Source organism: Neospora caninum, chromosome X (assembly GCF_000208865.1).
Source record: "Neospora caninum Liverpool complete genome, chromosome X".
Lineage (NCBI taxonomy): Eukaryota > Apicomplexa > Conoidasida > Eucoccidiorida > Sarcocystidae > Neospora > Neospora caninum.
Window position 1 is genome coordinate 1,808,390 of NC_018396.1, and position 21,616 is coordinate 1,830,005.

Below are 21,616 nucleotides of genomic sequence, written 5' to 3' on the forward strand. Positions count from 1 at the left end.
CGAGTCGCGTTCTCCGCCCTCCTGGTCGCACCCTTTGTGAAGCCAGGCGAGGCCGTCGAGTGAAGAAAGCCTCTGGAAGACCAAAGGTGTAGGGAGATTCAGAGAACAACACTGGGAAGAGACAAGGCGGCATCGCCAAGCTCGAGAGAAAAGCTGGAACACTCAAACACGTAGCACGAAGATCCCTCTGCTCTTGAACCCTAGCGGCTGCTGAGAAGCCGAGGCGCGCGCCACGCGGCCGCGGGCGTAAAAACCAGCAGCAGGTATGGACGTTGGGAGTTCCGCGCAGGAGCGGGCAGATCCTCGCGAACACAAAGCTGTAGTAAAGGTCAGAGAATAAATATCCGTTCCATTGAAAGCGGAAAAAAGCTGATCGCTTGCGAGCTGCCTTTATGGGGTCAGCCAGAACAAAGGAGAACCCGACGTTTAGGGTCGTGAAGCTGTGGGCCGAGATCCACGCCCGTCCCCCCCCCCGAACAACCCACTGAAGCTTTTTTCTCTTCAGGGAGTCCTGTACCCTTTGAGCAACGAAACAAGAGGCAAAACAAGAGAGTCAGTCGGCAACCGCGTACTAGAGCAGTCGCGCAACTCGACGGCTTACGCACGGATCTCCGATGACAGACACACCGGTCGTGCCTGTGGCGCGCCCGAAGGAGTAACGTATTTCGTTCTAAACTTAAACCGTGCCAAAGGGAAGTAACACAAACGATCCTTACAGGACTCCGGAGGTCTAGAAGTATGAAAAGGCATTCGTAAACTCGAATCTCAGGTGCGCCGTCCATTGGCAACCGCCTGTGTCAGCCAACTAGCCGGTCCTCTGTGGAGAAAGCACAGCGCTCCGCAAATCCACACAGAGAAAGCGTTCTCCCTGAGGCCATTACTCCTCGTTTATCAAAGGTGGAGAAGGCGCTCAAGTCCCCCAGAGTCGCTTGGCTTGCTCTCGCCGAATAGGGAATATCGCGTCCGACAGCGGAATTCCCGCGGCGCCTCCTGCATCAAGCGGCGGAGCAAGACAGCGGGGCCGAGAGTCGCTAGTTCGCACAAGACAAGTTGAAGCTGGTACGTATGCTATAAAGCAATCGGGGAAACAGCCCGCATATGGCCAACTCACCCAACCCATTACCGTCGCGTAAAGAGTGCTATGAAGCTGGAACGGAAAGAAACCGACGGGTGTGTGTTCACGCCGCAAAAACGAAGCTTTTTTGTGGGAACCCTGACACGGCCTGTGCCTGTTTTTCCTGTGAGCAAGCGACCGCATTCGCCAAGTTTTACCAGTCGGATAGACACTGCCGTGCCACTGGGAGAAAGTCCCTACAGGGGAGAAGATATGTCCTTTTCCCTCGGTAGGTAAGAAGGAGGATTTTGGTCGGTTTAGACACCGAGCAACAAACAATGGAATTTAGCCGCCAAAACGCCACCCGACGACGCGCCGAGGCCGCTGACATCCGTAACGCACTGGGGAAGAGCTCTTGCACTGCTTTATCTACAGTTTATTAGTAATTGCTGACAGGGATAATCTCGCCAGCTTCCCGTCGGGCTGGGTTTTAGAATCGATGTGGATAGAGCAAACCTAAACTCCATAGTCAGTGTGCCGCTCAGTGCAGTGCAGCCCTACTGATGGGCCACGTACCCATTTGGCGGTAGTGCCGCTACACGTGGTCAAAAGCATTTGAGAGTGGTACTAAACCAGAGGGGACTGCGTTGTGTTTGTCCCTTTTTGAGATTAGTACTGAAACGCCAGCACGACGGGCGAAATTTGTCACACCGAGGAGCCGTCCGGAAAAGCGCGTGAGGGTTCGTTTCTTTTCTGCTTTGCACGGCGACTCAAGGGGCTATCCGACGCGGCAGCTTAGAAGGTTGTGCTTATTTCTGAAAGTAGGTTGTGAAGTCGCACTGGGAGGATGGTAACGTTCCAGAAAATATCGAGGAACAGAGTTATCGCCCTTGGCAATGGCGAGGCAGCAGCAGTGCCTCTGAGATGAGAGACGCATTGGTCTGTGAACGTTTAATGCACTGTATATCGAGAGCGCGGATAAACAGACCGGTGTCTTGAAGGAGGGTGTACTTATCGGAAACCACACGTTGCCCATCTAGATGACAGAAGTTCTGTGGCGACGAACAAGGGGGACGCGTGGGGGCAATCCGTTGTCGATTCGCTCCTCGACCTCATTCCGCCGCAAGCACTTCGCTCTCACACCGATATGCAAGGAGGCAAAAACGTTCACCCCGAGATCCGTCTAATTCCGTCGTGCTTTCGTAGCCACTGCCACCGTCAGTACCTATCAGCAATTGCACCGTGGAGTAGCGTGATCTCGTGGCGCTTTCCATTGTGTTGACAGGCTCGCCGTCAGAGCCAGAGAAAAACGGTTTGCCAAGAACCCACGTACATGCAGCTATTACATCGTCTTGCCGCGTGAGGTCGGAGGCACTCCGAACAAAGAAATACACGTTACACACACATACCTCTGTCTCTGCTGCTGACGACCTGTGTCCTTCCGCTCGATTTCTTCCGCCAGTATCCTCTTCTTCTGTTGGGAAATCAAAGGGTAAAAGCGTATGGTCACAGCTACCAGGGGGAGACGTTCCCTCGCAGCCACCAAGGGTACCGCTTTGAAGTATTCTCGCGAGGGTACCAACCACTACGTTCTTCGCTTCCCAGGCCAACATCAAGCGCCCGAGAATTTCCAATAGCTCTTGGCGTGTGCAACAGAATTGTGTCCTGAACATCCGTTTCCCTGCTTTTGTTCCTCAGAAGCGAAACCCGTCGAATCACCGTTGTGTGGCATCGTGAAGTGGTGCGGCACTTCAAAGCTGCGTCGTTTACGCGGAGAGTCGAAGGGACAAGCATTTCATCTCTGCTGCTACGATTGACGCTAATCCATGCATTCGCCTACAACGGAATGCAGGTGGTGAAATAACTGTGGTGTCGTAGCGTACTAAAGTGACGCTAGCGAGAGCGGCTGAAACGACATGAACGCGTTGAGAGGGAACGGAGACAGGCGCAAAGATAGGGATACTCACGTGGCACTCCGACAGGAAAGTTTCCGTGTTTACCCGGCATTTTTGTTCACAGTCTAATTGCCTTCGGGTGTTGCACAGCGATACGCAGTCCTCCAACGGCGAAGGACTGCAGGCGTAGCCATGCACAGTCAACGGCAAGACTTGATCTGTCTCAGACACGAACGTCTCTTGGCAGTTTGTCTTCATATCAGACGGCCTCCTTCGCCCCACTTGAGCCTCCCCAGGAGCTACAGAAATGGGAAGTGCTCGTGCCCCCGATTTCGACAGGCTGCTGGCAAGGTGTAACCGGACCTCGCACCGTTGGACTCGGCTCTCAGATTGTCTTGACCTGCGACAGACTTACGGTAAATTTTCGCTTGCACACACTAAAGCCTCGTTTCGACTCTACGCCACTGTCTTCCCGTGATTTATTTCTGTGGTGGCAGTTGCTGCATGCACTCTTTCGGCGCCGACTGACTAGCGCGCATGATTTTCCTCGCGCGCAAAACCAGCGAGTCGAGAAACGTGGTACATCGTTCACAGCCAAAAACCGATGGACAGCACACGTCGACTTGCGGTTGAGTTACTCAGTGTCTAGCCGCCGACTTTTCGTATACGGCGCAAAACGTTTGTGCGCGCGCGCGTCTCTCGCGGATCCCTCTGTTCCCGATTAGGCTCTCGAACGAACACATCGCGAACCCCCTTCCCTGGAGAGGTTCCAGACTGCGGGTCTTTCCTTAGCTCGAGAACGCTGTGGACGAACGGCCGCTCGGACACATGTGCTTGGCCTTTTTGCTTCTCCAGAGCAGTTCTGGGTGCTGTGTGCGTTCGCCGCCTGGTCTCCCGTCTCATCCCCGTCGGGTTCTCAATGTCCCCTCTCTCGCTTGCCTAGCTGATAATGCTGCACACATCTGCTGTCTTCTCGCAAGAGAAACCAGAGTCTTCCGCAGGAAAGGCTTCACTTTGGCCTGCAGAAATGAGGAGACAGAGTTTTTCTCTCCAAGACAGTGTCGCCTCCGCACTCTCACCACGGCATCGTCGACAAAAACCGGGTTTACTCGGGTTTCTTGACCCGTGATTCGGTTCCTTCTGTGTGTGTGTGTGGCTCGGAGCCCTTGAGCCGTTCCGTTTTTTCCGGTCCCGTTCACCCCTCGCCTTTTTCCGCGGCCCCGTCATGGCGGGAGGCAGCTCCGCCGGCGTGCCTGGGTCATCCCAGGACTCACCCCGTGCCAGTCTCGCCCAAAAGGTAATGCCAGGGGCCAGCGCTCGAGAACCCCGCCCGTCGCGGAAGCCCTCCAGAGCGGTTTTCCTCTGCATTCCTGCTCTCCCATTCCTGCTTTTGGCTGCGGCGATTTGCCTCGTCTACGTGAACTACGTCGACCTTCCTTCCCCCGCGCCGCCGACCCTGCCGCCCACTGTGTTTTCGGAGGGGCGCGTGCAGTCCTTCCTGAACGCGCTCACGTCGGGTGTACGTACACTGGGCAGCTGCAACAACGAACTGTTTGCTCCGCTCCTGATGCTTCGCTTCGTCAAGGAAGAACTCCTCGGATTCCGACCTCTGTCGGCGCAGCCCGGAGCTGGACCCGCCGCGACCCGGACTTCGGACCCGGAAAAGGCCAGCGACACTCCTGCAGCTTCGCGTTCGGTCGAACCTGTCGTCGTCCACTCCTTCTCGTATTATCTCCAGGCGACCTACGGCCCTCCTGCGACCTTTCCCGCCGTCGCCGCAAACCGGAAACCGCCCTCGCACGCAGAAGGCGCGCTTCCCCGCGTGTATCCGCCGGCGCTTCTCTCGCCTCTCACGCTGTGCTCCGTTCCCCTCGAGCTGTCCACGCCCAGTTTTTCCGGCGCGGAAAACCTCCCGACAGACCTGCGGGCGCGTCTCTCCAAAATCGAGGTTCCACACTGCGCGTCGCTCACGCATTCCCGCCGCGTCTGCGAAGGCGAGCACGGCTCCGAACCGGGGGAAAACGCGCGGAAACGGACGGACCCGAGCGACTCGGGCGTAGCTACACCCGACGCAGAGACTCTGCATCCCGACGGACGCATCTCCGCTGCCGCTCTCCGTGCGTTTGTTGAAGGCGCCGTCGACGCTTACGATGCGGCCCTCCACACGCGGCTCCTGTCCTCCTTCCAGGACGGTTCAAACGTGGATCTTGCTGATAGTCCCGAGCTCCGGGGAGCGCTGTTCCCCCCCACGACGGTGCCGGCTCCGGCGGCCTCGCTTCGCGCTGAATCCGCGTCGTCCAGTGTATGGTGGCCAGGTACACCCCAACTCCGGACGCGATGCTTCAAAGTCACCCGCTACCTGCTTGCCTCAGCTGTGGGGGCGAAGATTCTCGGAGACGGAACGGGACGCGCGACCGAAGAGGCGCTGAAACACCTCCTCGTCGTCGACGTCTCCTCCAGCTCGGCGTTTGCGGGAGGGACATTCTTCAAGTGGAACGATGGCCGACACGCCCTGTACTCGGGGCTGTACAACCTCGCACTCCGCATTCAGCCCTTCAGCGTCCTGGAAACGAACCGAACTTCCGCTCAAAATGCACTGCTCCTCTCCGCCCACGCAGACAGCGCCAGTGGATCACCGGGCGGGAGCGATGACGCGGCGATGGTCGGGACACTCTTGGAAGTCGCGAGAAACGCGGTGTACATCCACCTCGCGAGTGTCGAGAAGACCTTGAATGCGGCAAGGGAACAAGGCAGCGAGCGAGCTGAGGCGGAAGGACATGACCAGAAACTGTGGACGCTCGACGCCCCCGTGATCGTCGACATTAATGGTAGGCATGGAAGGAAAGGGCGAAAACGGATGGAGCGATAAATGCGGTGGCGGCCGAAGAAGAGGCTGGGGATAAGAAAACAGGGAGAGGCCACACGGGCAGCCGACAAGACGAGAAAGAAGGCCAGGAAAAACGCGAGAAAAAACTCGTCAAGGGGACCCTGTCAGGCTCTTGTTGCCTCTGGCTGGCCTCAGCCGATTTCGGCCGCGTCTCTCCTGTCCCGGACAGGGCGTCTCCGGGGCACTGTTGGGTATGTTCTGAGGTAGCGTGTCAACTGCACAAACACGCGCTTGGAAGGAAGGCGCAGTTGCGGGCACGCACCTGGACACCGTCCCGGCTGTTCTCTCTTTTCCCTTGGTTTCTCAGGCGCGGAGGAAGTCGGCTTGTTGGGAGCTCACGGCTTCGCCATGCTTCATCCCTTTGCTCGCCAGGTCGCGTACGCCGTCAATTTAGAGGCAGCCGGTCGAGGCGGGAAAGAGATGCTTGTTCAGGTAACGCGTTTTTCGGTCACGTGCAGTGGAGAGACCGCGTAAACCCACAGGTGGAAGGCGCCTTTCCTTTAGGTAGTGGGGGGTTTTCACCGTTTCCCCCGCGGGCTCGACTCGCTTGTCGTGCCGTTCCTCGGCGTGTCAGCGAGACTCCCTGCCTGGCCTTTCACGAAGGGGGAAGGAGCCTCCCAGCACCCCATGCGTTACCTCTTGGGAAAACGACTTCCGAGCCCCCTACATAGATTGGTGCAAAGAAGTTTTTCACATGATTGTTTCCATCTTCGGCCACCCTGTGGAACTCTGCATGTGTGTATTTTGTAGACACGTAGACATGTCTGCGTGTTTCCTCCACGAATCGTGTGTGACCCTCTCTCGGTCTCTGTTCTTTTCGTCTGCGCCTCTCTGTTTCTGGGTCTCCGCTTCCAGGTCTGTGTCCCCGTCTCGCCACAAACATGCCTGCAATTTGTGCATCTTCGTGTGCAGAGGGGTCGGCTTGCTTCTGTGACGCTTTCTGGGCACCTCGCCTCCGCAATCGCTCAAACCACTGCATGCGTTTCCGCAGACGACTGGTACTCACGGAACGCGCCTCGTCGCACACTACAAGTCGATTTCCGCGTCGCCGCATGCATCCTCTCTTGCCATGGATGTCGGCGACATGGGGCTCTTCCCAGGAGAGACAGATCTTCGGTACGACACGGGCTTCACATGCTTTCGTCAGGCCGCCTCTTCATGTACATACGCCTGCATACATATATGCATGCACATATACGCGTATATGTACAAACAGATATGTACAGATATGCTTATGTTGCGTATATGTATGTATACGTGTATGTATCTGCTTGTCTATGTGCGTCAATGAGGGCGAAGAGACAGGGTGAACACGCCTCTGCAGAGAGTTTTGTGTGTGGTTTGTCCTTCGCGTCTTTTCCGTCCTTTGTTGTTGCGGTTGCGGCGACCCTTTTTTCGTGGGGCGCCTCTGTTTCCCCGGTCTGTTTTCGGTTTCTCTGTGGTTTTTGCTCTCGGTGAGTTTTCTCTGCGTTTTTTTCGCGACTAAGTCCATTCTTCTCTCTCCTTTGTGCTGTCCTTCTGGCGGGCGTCTCCTCCGACTCCCTCCGCTCCGTGTTTCCTTTCCCTCTGTTTTTGCCGTCTCTGTGGTCACTTTTTTGACGCGCTCCTCTTGTCCTTTTCTGTCTTGTGTGTGCACATCTCTTTCCCGCTGGCGCGAAGGGTTTGGCGCGACGTCTTGCACGTGAAGGGAGGCATCGAATTTGCCTGGACCTCCGACGGGTTTTTCTACCACACAAAGTACGACGACGTCCACCGCATGCGGCCGGGTGCGATCCAGCGCGTCGGAGACCTCGTTCTGCCTCTCGCGCAGAAGTTGACGGCAGACCTCGCCGCGCAGCGAGAGAAAGGCGACGTCGCAGCGGACAAGGCGGAGGCAGGAGCCCACGGTTCTGACGACAACGGCGACGCGGGCGTTCTCGAGGGGAAACGTGGAGACGCGCACGTGTTGCCCGGAAACGCCCAAGCCGGCGGTGGAGCGGGCTGCACGGCGGGGAACAGCGCAGCGTCGCTTTGGGGGCAGACCCTCCCGGAGACTTCGTGGCCTCGGTCTTCGTCGTTTTTTGCGGACGTCTTGGGGACTTTTCTCTTTGTCTTTCCTCTGCGCTACTTTGAAGTGCTTCTGGTCTTGCTCGGCCTTCTGCTGCGCATGCAAGTCCGCCTGGAAGCGCAGGTTCTCGGTCTGAGGTTCTCCCTGCCTCTGCTCCTCCTCGCCGTCGGCTCCTTCCTGCTGGCCTTGATCGCCCCGCTCGCCCTCGCAGCCGTCGCCTCGCAGTTGCTCGCCCTCCTGTCGCTTCCTCTCCTCACCTTCTGGGACTGGAGACTGGGCGCGGCTCTTTTCGGGACGCTGGGAACCGCCGCCTTCTTTGCGGCGTGGCACCGGTTGATGTTCGCGCGGTAGGGCTGGGGCCGCAGGAAACAGCGATAAACGAGAAGAAAGGGGACATTTCGAGAGAAGCCGGGAAAGCCGGGAAAACGCAGGGGAGACGAGCGACGAAGGCAGGCACGCCAGACATCAGAACGCCGGGAAAAACACAGAGTTCTGTACGGAAAAAGACGGCGACGGGGGAGGCGCGAACTTGGAAGGACTTGCGTTTTGACTGCAGAATACCAGAGTTGGAGCTAACGTCGCAGGCATTCTCATCTGGTGTATGTGCATGCACAAACCCACGGGAGGCGCGAAAGGACAATGAGGGAAACGAGAAGAACGAAGGCCTTGTCACGCTGTTTCTGACGTTTTCTCTTGTCCGAAGAAGCGAATGGGAGCGTTCGTCGCCTCCGAGTGTCTCTGGGCGTGTTCCAGCGCATGTGGCGTCTTTTTTTTTCTACGCTGTGAAAACCTTCTCGTCTTGCCTTTTCTGGGGCATTCACAGCTCTGCGTCTGCCAGCCGTTCTCGGCTTTTCTCTTCTTGTGTTTCTCCACAGCCTGTTCAGGCGCTTCCCGGCGACAAGACACCCGTTCAAAGCCGAGCAGGCAGCGCTTCATGGGGCGATTGCTGTCTCTCTGCTTCTTCTCGCGGTTCTGCGCTACTCCGGTGAGCACAAAAGGCGAGTCACAGTCTGGACCCCAACACCGAGCTAAATCGTGATGTCTCTTTGTTACGTGACGAGGGCGGTGAGTTTAAGACTCGTCTGCATGCCTTCACTTCAATACGCAGTTTACGTGCAACTGTAGGACGGAATCGTTCAAAAGCGCCTGCGTGCCCGGATATGTGTGAGCCTGGTCGGTGCGAGAAAACTCCCGGACGCATCAAGAAACGTCTCCAGAGATGGACTCGCGCTGACGCCGGCAGGCGCGCGAGCGGGTGTTTTTGTTGCTAGGTTGCTTTAAAAGGCGAGGTGCTGTCTCTTCTACCGAACAAGGCGATACGCACCTGTTCTACGGACCCTGCGCTGCGTGGGCAGACACTGGAAGCGCGAACGGGAAAGAGGCCTCTCCGCGATGTGTGCCTGAAAACGTCTGAATGAGCGCACCCTAGTGCTTCTGGCTGTATAGACACCTGAGTTCGTGGCAACAACAAACCACTCTCTTTCGTGTGCGAGCAAGATGGGGTGCGCAAACGCTTCCTTTTTCTCTGCGTCACACCTCTAAATCCGCCCTCTTCGCTGTCGAAAAGCAGTCCAGGATCCGAGATGTCTTTGTCTCGGGGTACCGTCCCCTTGCACTGTGTACAGAGAGGACATGGCTTCGGCTGTGTTAGGATCGTCCTAAGGGCCCTCGATTTGGCTGCGTCTCTGCGGTGTACTTTTCTTCTCTTTGTATGGCAGGCGCGAGGGCTGCGTTTGTGCCTCTCGCTCTCGTGCTCTTGTCCTCGGGCAGTCGCGTTTTGGTCCTTTTGTTCCTGAAGAACCAGCGGTCGTTTTCCGCGTCTCGCGGTTCCCCACCGGAAAACCGAGGAACAGAAGACTCGCTAAAACTGCGCGAACGCGGACCAGGAGAAAAAATGTGGATCCTCACCGCCGCCCACTGCGCCGCTCTGGTGCTGCCGACGGTGGCGATCTTGCAGGTAGAACCCGGCACTCCGACATGCTGGTTTCCACTCTCTTTGATTTTGCGAGGTTCTGAGAAGATGCCGCAGCGCTGTCACCTGTACACGCACAGCCGAAGGAAAATATGGGTGGGGACGAGGCGCCGCCGTGTGGAGTTTGAAGAGCGCAAAGCGTTTGTGTACCCGGGTTCGAAGCCATGTGTCAAGTTGGTGGATGCACACGTCGCAGCGTTGGGCAACCTTTTCTCCACAGATACGGCGATAAACACGTCCACACATGTATGCGTATGCACATATAGATATTTATATATGTATGTAGTTGGCAGAGTGGGAAAGAAAGGATGAGAGGAGCGTGAAGCGGAGATGGTCATTTGCGTGTCCGTCGGTTTCTCCGTTGCCCAGGCGAAGGGACGTGTTTTTTCGTTGTTTTTTGTAGATGACGACGACTTTGGCGAACACCTTCGCAGCGGTTCTCGGGCGCGTGCACTCGGTGTGGGGCCTCGGCGACAGTTTTGGATTCACAGTCTCCGTTTTCCCGCTCCTCCTCGTTCTTTTTCCTCTGCTGGTCTGGCCGTCGCTCTTCTTCGCCATGCACCACGCCGACGCGTCGCGAGAAGCCGTGTCTGCGCATCACGCCCATCCAGGGAGAAGGCGAGCGCGCCAAAGTGTGCTTTCCCTCTGGATGGTGTTGACTGCTGTCGGCTTTGCTTTGGTAGCCGTCGGAGTCGTTTTCTTCCATACAAATCCTCCCGAAGAGCCGCTGCGCGGCGGTGCGCAAGACCCGAGACCCGGTGTCTATACACCGGAGACCCGCCGGCAGACGGCCGAGCTCAACATGTGGCAGGCGGTTCAAAACCGCCTGGGTCAGGTCGTTTCGATTTTCCTCCGGTCCAGGAACGAAGACATACTGTTCCCGTTCTCGAAGGAGACTCCTCTCCGGCTCGACGTGCGCCTTTTCAGCCGAAAGCGCGTTCGCGGATTCACGGCAAAAGGACGAATGGAGCTGGAAAAGACCGAGGGCGGGACGGACGAAGAAGTGGGCATTCTGCTCCGGTGAGGAGAAAAAAGGAGGCCCGACAGCCGCCGAAAGCCGCCTTTTCTGCTCAGGCGTTCACGGCAGAGGCGGGGGTGTCTGTCTTACTTGACTGAAGCTTCTTACAACTGTGTTTTGATAGAACTTTCACACCGGCATCGACCGAAAGGGCGAGGCGCGTTGCGTGCAGAAGGCCCAGGCTTGGCACTCGCGAGAAAGGGAAAGGCAGACCCGCGATTGCCTTTGAGGACGACACCCTTTCATGCACGTTCCTCGGAACCTACCTGTGGATGTGCCCGTGGACGGTTCCCCACACGTAAAATCGCGTTTCGCCAACCAACTGGTTCCCGTGTTTCGTGTGTTCTTGGTTCTTTGGTCTAGCGTTTTCTCTCCCGTTTCCACGTTTCGTCTCAAACATCCCAGTGTTCTTCGATGGGCGGGGCGTTGTGTCTCGCAGAGGCGTCAGTCCGTCCGGGCACGTCTTGGACCCGACTAGCCACGCGACAGGCCGAACTCTCGACGCGGTGTATGGCGCCCTCTCAGCGGTTCTGCGCAGAGGCGGAGAAAAGAAAGACGAAAACGTGCAGGAAAGCGACAGAGACGAGCGCGTTTGGCCGGAGCTCGTGGCAGAAAAATTCGTCCACTTCGAAGGGATGTCGCCTGAGGACACACAGAAGGTGATGCTTCGCTTTCCGCAAATTCCTGTCGCACAGAACAAGGGTCACGCCATTGCGATTTTTTTGTCTTCTGGCGACAAAGACAGAAAAGACCAAGCCGACGCGCCGGCGGCCGCCTCACCGCGGGTAAGGAGGGCGAGGCCTTTCTTGCCGCGAAGTTTTGGAGACAAGGGAGGGGTGCACTGCGCAAGACAGAAAACACTGCGAGAAAGGTCGTAGACAGAGAAAGAGGAATCGCTAGAGACAGCGACGAGAAAACAGGAGTCAAGGGCGGATTCCTATTCCCAAAACACAGTGTTTTCCTCATCATTTCCGTGACGGCCCAGAATATGACCGCAAGAATAACGTTTCAAGATGGTGATATTTGCAGCCATTTCTGCGCTTTCTTAATAAATATATATATATATATATATATATGAATATATGGAGATATATGGAGAGGCAGAGGTCCCTAGCTCTGTTTATGTGTATATACTGACGTACCAAGAGGCTGATGCGTATGGATCCGTAAAGCTCTCTGCGCGAAGTAGATCCACGATGTGTTCCCCTTTAACCTGAAGTTTTTGTATACAGAAGTTTTGGTTGACGAGAGGCCATCTGCAGGATCGGAGCGCTTTTTGTGTGTTTTTTGCCGTTTCTTGCAGATGCTTCTACCGCCTCATCCAATCCATTCCAAGACGTCAGGGAAAGGCCCAACCGTGCCGTCGTCGATTTTCCTTCACCCTACCTCGGCGTTCTTCTCTTCGCGTTACGAGTGAGTTTCAAACTCCTTCTCTCTTTCCTCAAGGGGTGACTGCCCACGAGACGCATCTGCAGCTGATGTCAGATCGCTTCTCCGGCCTCAAATATTTCGTTCGCATCTTTTTCTCACCCGAGGAATGGACTCCGCGCTTTCCATCCTCTTGTCGGTGTGTGGATGTTAACAGAGCAAAACTATGTACATAAAAATCGGTTTATGTGAATAATAATTCATATATATATATATATATATATGTGTAGCTTCAGGTCCATAATCCTTCCATGCTTGTGGGGCTGCAGAGGCAGGGAGAAACTGTGTCCCGCGTGTGCGCTTTTGGCTCTCTCGGATATAGGACTTTCACCACGTTCACATTGCCTCTCCGGTCTGGTGTTCTCTCGCTTCCTCTTTTTCAGTTCCTCGGCCCTCATAGAGAGGCCCACGCGCACAGTATCACGCGCGTCGATCTTTTCCTCCTGCGCGTGATGCCACTTCGTTTTTCGTTTTCTCGCGATTGTCTCTTCAGCCCGTCCACAGACCGCACGCACTGCCGGATTCGCATCGGCGGCTCCTCGTTGTTTTTTCTGCTTCTCCCTGCGTCGCCAATTGTTGGCTGGAGTCTCGACAAGACGATGAGTCTTGAGAAAATCCGAGGTTGCGATTGCCTGGTGCTGACGGTGTTTGCGCCCCACCCGCCGGTACTCGCAGATTTCTCCCTCACCCTCAAAGGCAAATCCGGCGTAAGGGCACACTGCGAGTCAGCGCAGACGGTTCGCCTGTAGATACACCACACGTTTTCCGCAGATTCGGTTTTGAAAAGGAAAAGTTCGCACGCGGCCCAAACACCCGAGACGACAGCAGCGTGTCCACACTCTGGTCCTTTTCCTGTCGCACTTGTGTCTTCTCCTTTTTCTTGGCGTCGCTTTTCGGGGGCCTTTGCGTGAGTGCCTGGTTTTCTCCCGATGTCCCTTCTTTTTGTCCTCTCTGTTCTCTGCTGCGCTCACGACGCGCCCAGATTCCTTGGTCTGGGTGTGTGCATGCACCCCAGATCGCCGCTCGAGGAAGTGGAACGCCAGGCTGGTCGCAGCTTCGCCAGGCACTGTGTGCCTTCTGTTTTCGTGATTTTTGAAGTTTCCCTTCCCGACGCTTCCCGAGGCGTCACACTTTGCGGGATAGTTTCGATGCTTCTCGCGGAGGCTTCGTTCTCCGTCTTCGTCTTCAGCGACGTTCTCTAGACCCTTTTTGACGCTTTCTGGCACATCCTCGGTGTGGCCCTTTATGCGCAACTTCCTTATGCTGCCTGTTTCTGCTCAGCTGACGTTCAGTTCGACTTCCTCACTGATGGACCCGCTTGAGCCGGTTTCCAGCTGCCGAGAAGCTTCTCTGTTTGGGGTGGCTGCATCCGTCTCTGCGTTTTCTCCTTCGACGCGTCCTCCTGAGGAGCACCGGCTCGCATCCGCGGATAGGAGACAGCACAGGAAGGACAAACAGAGAGACCACAGTGACGGCAAAGTCGAGGGAACTGCGCATGTGGCTTTCTGGGAAGAGCTCGAGAGACGCCTGCCTGGATACGTTGTTGGGACATACTATGTCGCTGAACACATCCAGTGGGAGGTGCCGCCACCGCCTTTTGAGGGAAGCTTCTTCGCAGCCGGGCGTGACTCGGATTAACCGAAGGGGAATGTACGCTTTCGAGCAAGGGACACTGACTGTCTCGGCTCGCCTAACTCCAGGCTGCCTGTATTTTCTTGTACACAGAGGCATGTAGCTCGTGCGTAGACAGGTAGGTGGAGCTGTGTGTGTGTGTGTGCGTCTCGGGCGTTCGACGCCTGCATCCGAAACCTTCTTCACACCGTTTCGAATGGATTCGTTTCTGGATGTGTCCGTACACGTAAGGATATGCGTGTTGATATACGAAAATGCAGGTAGAAAGTACGTGACTAGGTGACTCGATAGGTAGTGGGCACTTCCTGTGTGCATGGTGTTTTGTCTGTGCCTGTCGGACCTCCCGCGCATTATCCCGCTTTCCCATTCTGTTCAGCCAGCGCGTTTATGTGGAAGCTGGAAGGCGGAACCGTTTTTAAGCGCCAAGGAGTCGTGCACACCACATTTTTCTACGAGACAGAAAATCCTGGGATTTGCAAAGACTCACGGTATCCTCCGTCTGCAAAACGTGTGTCGTGTCCTTTTCATCAACCACTAACTTTATAAAATTCAGGGACAGGAAGAAGACGTGGAACAGAGATACGCTCCGGGGAGCGCTGCGACGGAAAATGAAGGACAGAAAGGAACGACGAGAGCTACCGTCGGACCGGTTGCCTATATAGGTATCTCTGTGTGGAGTAAGCCACAGTAACAGTCGAACATCGGCAATCTCGATTGCCGTCAGCCTACTCTGGCTCGAACGTCCAAAGTTACCACTGGGAGGGTAGATCGTAAAAATAGCGAAATTGGAGCAAGGGCAGAGGTTCTCGAGACAAGCACGAAAACCGTAGCACGCAAGCGCCACTCATTAGATTACGCACGTCGAGGGAGAAGACCTCTTGTCGCAAAGGCCGGACTTTGGGAACTCTTCTTCGCCAGCGCAATTTTTGATCAGACCCAGCCGAGAGCAGCGCATCTAACATTTAGTGGAAGGAGCCTTTTCGCACTGCCACAACCTTAGAGGATTTATCAGGCTAGATGAAAAGACCAGAGGACAGCGTGGTCCACAGATTCGCGTTTTTGATGGCGTTCCGACGGTAGTCGTGCGGTTAAGACTGTTCGTGTGGGTCGCGGTCGTTTTTTGCCCCGCCCCGCTTTGTTTTTGTGAGAGAAATGAATCTGTCTGGCGAAATGGCAAAAAGTGAGGTCGCAGATGACTTCTAGGTGATTCGCGACACGATTGGGCAGAATCATCATCACAGGGAAAGGCCTCCCAGCGAGTCAACAGCAGCCTCCGTTATCCCTCGGGGTGGCGGGGACTACGTCGCTTCATTAGTTCAGAAAGGTTTCGGATGCAAAACGCCTGTCACGAAAAAGAGAACATTATCGCGGAACACTGCTTGGACGGAAAGCGACAGAAAAAACACCAGGGTGGCCCACGGCGGCAGGTTCATCTTCGGCTGTGGAGTACCGGGGTTGCCAATTCAGGAACTCGCATCGTTGCTCTCTTCACGTTTCGGGTTTTTTCAGCCCAAGGTTCGCTCAGTTACAGTCGGCCAGATTCCTCTATACACTGCTGCATACACATGGCAGTCAACCTCACACGAAATTTGCTGGAAGCGTTCCGTCTGCCGTCAGAGATCAGCGCCTAGTAAACCCCTGTGAACGGACTGCAACGGACTCCATCACGTACGCACTGCTGCCGTAGAGACATGCGCAAATTGTTCCGTTTAATCTCAGCAAAGAGTGCTCCGACGGCAGGTCATTCCCCCCCCCGGAAGCGAAATCTGCTTGTGTTCGTGCGGCTTAAAAGGCCATGCAGAAAAGAACTAAGCAACATCACTGACAACAACAGAACCCAGAGAGCCTCAGTCAGCACGCGACACAATCCTCCTCTCACTGGCAGTTCAGGAAAAAAAAGCATTATGTAGCGAGCTTGCGGACACCCAAGTATAGAACTTGGCACGCCGACGCGTTGCGCCGTAAGACAACTCTGTAGATCGCCGGTTTCTGGGCCAATCTGTTGAGTCGTGGGTGTTTATCCGTGGGTCTTGACGCGCTTTCGTCATTCTGTCCATCGCTACGTCCTCAATGGGATCATGTTTACAAATTTAGAATATCTGGGATCATCACCAGCAACCAACGAATACCTCCGTAGTGATGAAATCGGGAGGGTTTGTGCAGGCAGCGCGTTTCTGGGTACGTTTTCTTTGTATTGTTTTTCTTGCCACAGTGCAGAATTGAGGAAGGTGGTGTAGTAGGAGAGGCAAGGCAATTGAATTCTAGAGGATTTCTGCACAGTGGCGGATAGCGGCGAATCGAGGTTCAGATCGAAGTCTATAAAAAGGTAAGTGCCCGGCAGCAGGGTATTGCCACACGCAGCACCAAAAGGCTGACCGTTCTGAGCAGTACGCCTGTTAGCGGTCTTTTCCAATCAGTCAGACTATAGGAAAGCACGAGCAGGCTTGAGAACCTTTTTTGGCTCCTCTCTTCCCCGTCGTGCAAACTGATTTTCTGTGTACAGCCAGCGATTAAAGAAACAGCGGCAGTACAGGATCATGGCGCAGCCCTGGTTGCCCACTGCGAGACGTGTTGCCACATCATCCGGAAAGGTACCCGGTCTTCTTTTGCCCACTGCGAGACGTGTTGCCACATCATCCGGAAAGGTACCCGGTCTTTTTTTTCTGCCCATTTGCACGCGACGGAAGCCCCTGGGAAAGAAGTGACATTTGGCTTCGGGGAACCGTGAACTTTTTTGTGTACTAGAAAGCCCAAATGCACTCATCGCCTCTCCGTGTGAAGACACCATCGCGAGGCAGACGCCGGCGCATGCTCTGGGTGTCAAACTGGCATTCGGTTCTCGACCTTTCTCTGCCGTTCTCTCGCTTTCTTGCGAGTCAAACTGTCTTACTCTTCGTTTCGAGGTCCTTGTTCTCCATCCTCTGCGGCGTTTGTGTCTCACGTTTCTTCGAGAACTCTGTCAACGCTCTTCCCCCGTCTGTCGACGCATGCACAGCAACCGCTGACCTCCGACCCACCCATGTTGCTGTCTTTTCTCTCTCGTTGATTGCATACCAACACACTGTTAAAGCTCGATCTCCCATTTTGCTGAAAAGATTTGCGCCTCTCGTCTGCGGGTCAGGGGACGGGCCTTCGTACCCAAATCCTGCTAAAAAGACTTCAAACGATCGGTGGGTGGCGCGGCCTGGTCCGTGTCTCTGAAGGCGCTTTTGTCCAGTTTTTAGTCTGGGAGGTCCAGGACTCTTTCTTACCGTTAGAGCGACACGCGAAATAGTTCGCATTTTCTCCTTTTTCTTCCAACAAAAATCGCTCCCGTCCCCCGCTTCCCGCGCCGGACCACCCGTTTTCGCGGGAACCGGTTAGCTGTTTTGCACCGTTTCGCTGGTCCTCTCTCCTCTTTGGTACAAACAGAAGCGACAACTCCTCCCATAAAGAAACCCAGCCGCTGGAGCGCCGCAGAAACTCAAAGAAAGCTGCGGCAAAGGGGTGCCGTCGGTCTAGTCGTGTCCCAAACCGCTAGTGACCACAGGGACTCCGGCTGATCGTCAATTGACTCGTCTAACAAAGAAGAACCTGCCAGTGCCCCCCGCACACACAAAAGAATTGTCGTGTGATGTCGGTAAGGCGCACGACGGACGGGTACTGGCCTCTGAGAAAATTCTGGTCCGCCTGCGGATGTTCGTGCTTGAGATCCTAAACCTCCGCGCGCGCGCAGAGACACCACAGGAGCGACAGCATCCGGCGGGGGCGAACATTCTTCTCTCCGCACCTGTCTTCTCCGGGGAGAATGCCCCGACTTTGCTCGAGTTTTTGAAACCTATGCACGTGGAAAGTCGACTTGCACCAAGGACTCTTCGTTCGCGCGCGTCGCGGGGTCTGGGGCGGGTGTGTCACCTCTCTGTTTGGGGCTTTCGGTGGGCTTCGCAAGAGAGATTGAAGGGCAACAGGACAACCTCTCTCTTGCAACTTCGCGGGCAGGCTGCAGTGCGTTGTCCAGGGAAACGAAGAGCGCGACGCACACCGTCCAACAATCTGCAAAATCCATCCTCCCGCGCCTTGATGGTTTCCCCTCGGCGCGCGGGTAGTTCCCACGGCCCCTTGAGGACAAGGAGCTAGGAGAGTGGCTCTGCCGTCGCCAAGCGGCGGTTTGTTTTTTTCCTGACCGTTTTCCAGCCTGAAGCGTCCCCCTGCCAGCATGCAGGGAAACGGTGTCGACGCGCCGCCGGCGCCGTCTTCCTCGTCAGCAGACCCAGGTTTGCGGCGTCCGTTGTTTCCCGCCTCTCCCCTCTCGTCTTCTCTCGGGACGCCTTGCTTCCCGCTGTCTTCCTCTCTCCCCTCGGGTCCGTGTGCGCCGCCTCCCCCTCAGCCTGCGGGCCCCGGCGCCTGGCCAGGCATCCCCTTTTCTTTTCTTCCGTTGGCACCTTCGCCGCCCTCTGCGCCGATGAGCGGACACCGCGCCTCTTCGCCACTTCAGCCTCTGTGGTCTGATGGCCCGGACGGCTGTCCGCGCGGGCTTGTGTCCTCTTCTCTTCCCTGTTCCTCGCCCATCTACTTTCCTCCGCCTCTCATTTGCCCGCCCTCCGTCGCTCCTCTCCTCGGCGCCAACCCTCCAAGACAGCTGTCTCCCCTGATTCCTCCGGAGGCTCGAGGCGGCGACGCTCTCGGCGCAGGCGAGCGGAGCCGAGAGGAAGAAACGCCAGCGGCAGGCAGTGCCCGCGCTGAAGCACGTCGACCGCCAGACGCCGACCCGGCGGCAGTGGTGCAGTCGGCTGACGGCCCGTCGCAGGGCGGAGGCAGACAGCGGCCCGAGGACGGCGCCGCAAGTCCACCCGAGGGGCCCCAGCAAAGCGGCGATGCTGCTCCCACTTCAAAAGACACGATCCGGTTTGTGCCGTTGGATCAAGTTTTCCCGAGTCCAGAGGACCAGGCGTCGTACGCGGCGGCAATGGCCAGCGTGTACGCCGGACAGCTCGATGTATGGTACTGGTACAGTCGCCAGCTGTCCATGCAGTTGGATCTCTTGCGGTTCTCTTCGGCAGCCTCTTCTGCCCAGCCCCTCAGCTTTCTCGCGGGGATGTCGCCCGACGGGAACGATGTGCTGTTGAGTCCGAATGGCCTTCTCGCCGACGGTTTCGCCTCGACTCTGTCGTCGCCGCTCGCCTCCCACGGGGGCCCTCTGCGGCCCGAGGAGACACCTGTCCCGCCCCCCAGCCCCATCGACGCCAACACTGGGAGCCGCTTGGGCGGCGTCGGCGCCGTCTTCCGTCTCTGTGGCCTCGAGTTCTGTTTCGGGCGCAACCCTGGAGCCCAAGGCGCCGGCGCGAACCCGCTAGGGCTCCACAACCCTCCGGACACGCTCGGCTACACGGGCGGCGACAACTTTCGCAGCGCTGCTTCAGCCGCCAGTGGACAGGAAGGACATGTGAGTTTGTTCAGCGTTTTCAGAAAAGAAAAGGAACTGCTGGAAGGAAGCACAACGCACGCGCCCATCGCCTCACGCGTGCGCAGAAAGTACCATTGAGAATCTCAGGCCGAAGACTCTCTGCTTCGCCATCGGATTGAGATTTCTCTTCTCAGCGTATTCCCCCTTGAATAACTGTTTGTCGCAGACCTTATACGTGAACGTCGTGGCGCTCCTTTTTCCTTTCGCTTCATCCGGTGATTCGTCCCGTCCTCCACACACACTGGGCTAGTTTGGGCCTCCTTCTGCGTGTTAGTCGTCTACCTTCAATGAGGCGGACGCTCACTTTGCTTGCTCGTGGGTCGCCGCCGCTATAAACCGTCTTTAGCCTTTGATTCTGTGCAAACAGGCGTCAGGCGCTGGAGCGCCGACCGCATCTTCTGGCCCACCCAGTCGCCGTACAGGAACGGAAGGCGAGGCAGAACAAGAAGCGCAAGGCGAAGCGGGCGGGCGCGTCAATGCGTGGGATCAGTACAACATCGGCGTGTTTGTGAAGTTGCTACTGCTGCTCTTTCTTTTCGACGCCGGAAGAGAGGTGTATATCGTGACGCTTCTTTTTCTTCTCATGCACGTCAACGGCTTCTTTGACCCTCTCATCTTGTGGATGCGACAAAACAGTCACACGCAGCCACTCGAAGTGGTAAGCGCGTGCCGCCGGATGTGTCTCCTCTCGCGGCTTCTGCATGCCTCCGCATCCACGAAATTCTGCGTCAAGTTCCTCTATTGCGACCGCGCGCGCCCCGGTCCGTCAACGTTTATGGAGCAGTTGTGTACGTAATGTGTCTGCATTTTGGACGACAAAGAGCGCGGGGGGTGCATCGCGGGCGACGCGAGGGCCTAATGGACCCGTTCGTGTTTTCTGGTGTCTCTGCCCTAGACCCTCGCGCGGCTACGCCACCGCCGAGAGCGGCGGCCGCTGCAGGAGCTGCAGCGGCAGCAACGCGAGCTACGGACTTCGACGGACTTGCGCCGCCAAGAAAGTAGGAGAACTTCGTCTGCGATATAGTGGGAAAGTTCGTGCTGGTCTGTGTGTATGCGAACGTAAATTCGGCTGCGCGTGTTTGCGTACACACCGTTACTGCTCTGGAGAGAGGGGGGACCGGAGGGCCCTTACCGTATGCTTTCGACAGGAGGAGAAAAAGAGCAGGAGTGTGCAGATTCTCATCTTCTCGGCGTCTGAAACGCCGTGGCCACTTCTCGTCCGGTTCATGGAAACACTGCTGTCGGGTTTGTACTCGGATGCGGATGCGACGCCCTTGTTCTCTGCAGGAGGCAGTGCTTCTGCCGATGAACCCGGGAGCTCTGAAGTTCAGTCCGCGACTTCTGGTTCTGTCGCATCCGAGGATTCCTCTTCGTCGGTCTCGTCTGCTCCTGCCACATCGGAGGCAGATGTGAGGACTCCGGACCTCCGGCGTCGCGTGGCGTCGAGCGAGGTCGAGAGCGACAGGGAGGAGAGAAGAGAGAGAAGCGAAAGGCAGGAGAGAAGAGAGAGAAGCGACGGGCAAGAGAGAGGGGGGGTTGAACAAGAGGACGGCAGAGAGAGAGAAGTCTTTTGCCGGCCGACGTATCTCCAGCGCGTGCTCTATCAAGGCGTCGTCATGTTCTTCCTCACTTTCCTTCCTTGGTGGAATCCTGACCCGGTGTATCTGGTCCAAGACGACGAAGACGAAGTAGGCTGGCCCGTTGATCAGGCGCAAGGGGCTGAAGACGACGCGTTCTTTGCAGAGCGCATGGACGATGAGTGAGGCTTGTCTCCCGTTCTGCTGTTTTCGTGCACTTTCTGTTGACGGCAGCGAAAACAGACAGTCCGGCCTCGCCGGGTGCAGAAGGAAGGAGAAGAAATGGTGGAACTTTGCCGAAGGCTTCCATGTCTTCATGCATACGTTCGAGTCGTGAGGCGAAGACACGCAAACCGAGAAAAACGAAGGACCACCGACAACTGAGTGAATCAGGGAAAGGCGAACTGAGTAAAAAAGGAGCGGCGAAAGAAAGAGGCAGAGGGTTCTGTGTTTCTCTTTTTCTCCTTTTTCAAGCGTCACCGGAGAAATCGTGAGGTGGTGGCCTACTGTGGGCAAAAAGCAGGTTTATATTCTTCCTCGTTTTCCGTTTTCTACTTTCGTCAACGCGAATTGCAGTGGAAAAATATGACGGCACTTCACGCAGAGCCGTAGGATGTGTGAGCTGAGGAGGCTTTTCCGACTTGGCCATTTCGTTCTTTCCTG

At 56.3% G+C, this 21,616-nt stretch overlaps 2 protein-coding genes across 2 annotated transcripts; both read left to right on the plus strand.

Annotated features, from left to right (window-relative positions):
• Positions 1-4,174: 4,174 nt before the first annotated feature.
• NCLIV_046980 (Peptidase, M20/M25/M40 family protein, related) lies at positions 4,175-13,939 on the plus strand (the record flags this gene model as incomplete). Its single annotated transcript, XM_003884248.1, has 11 exons — positions 4,175-5,777; positions 6,144-6,268; positions 6,828-6,952; positions 7,496-8,230; positions 8,759-8,868; positions 9,602-9,840; positions 10,259-10,875; positions 11,313-11,658; positions 12,177-12,286; positions 12,795-13,008; positions 13,583-13,939. The coding sequence occupies 11 exons, from the start codon at positions 4,175-4,177 to the stop codon at positions 13,937-13,939; spliced, it is 4,581 nt and encodes a 1,526-aa protein (XP_003884297.1).
• A 4,189-nt stretch (positions 13,940-18,128) lies between these two features.
• Positions 18,129-21,139, plus strand: NCLIV_046990 (conserved hypothetical protein; the record flags this gene model as incomplete). The annotated part of the gene is made up of 4 exons (XM_003884249.1): positions 18,129-19,355; positions 19,744-20,034; positions 20,272-20,374; positions 20,664-21,139. The coding sequence occupies 4 exons, from the start codon at positions 18,129-18,131 to the stop codon at positions 21,137-21,139; spliced, it is 2,097 nt and encodes a 698-aa protein (XP_003884298.1).
• Positions 21,140-21,616: the final 477 nt, after the last annotated feature.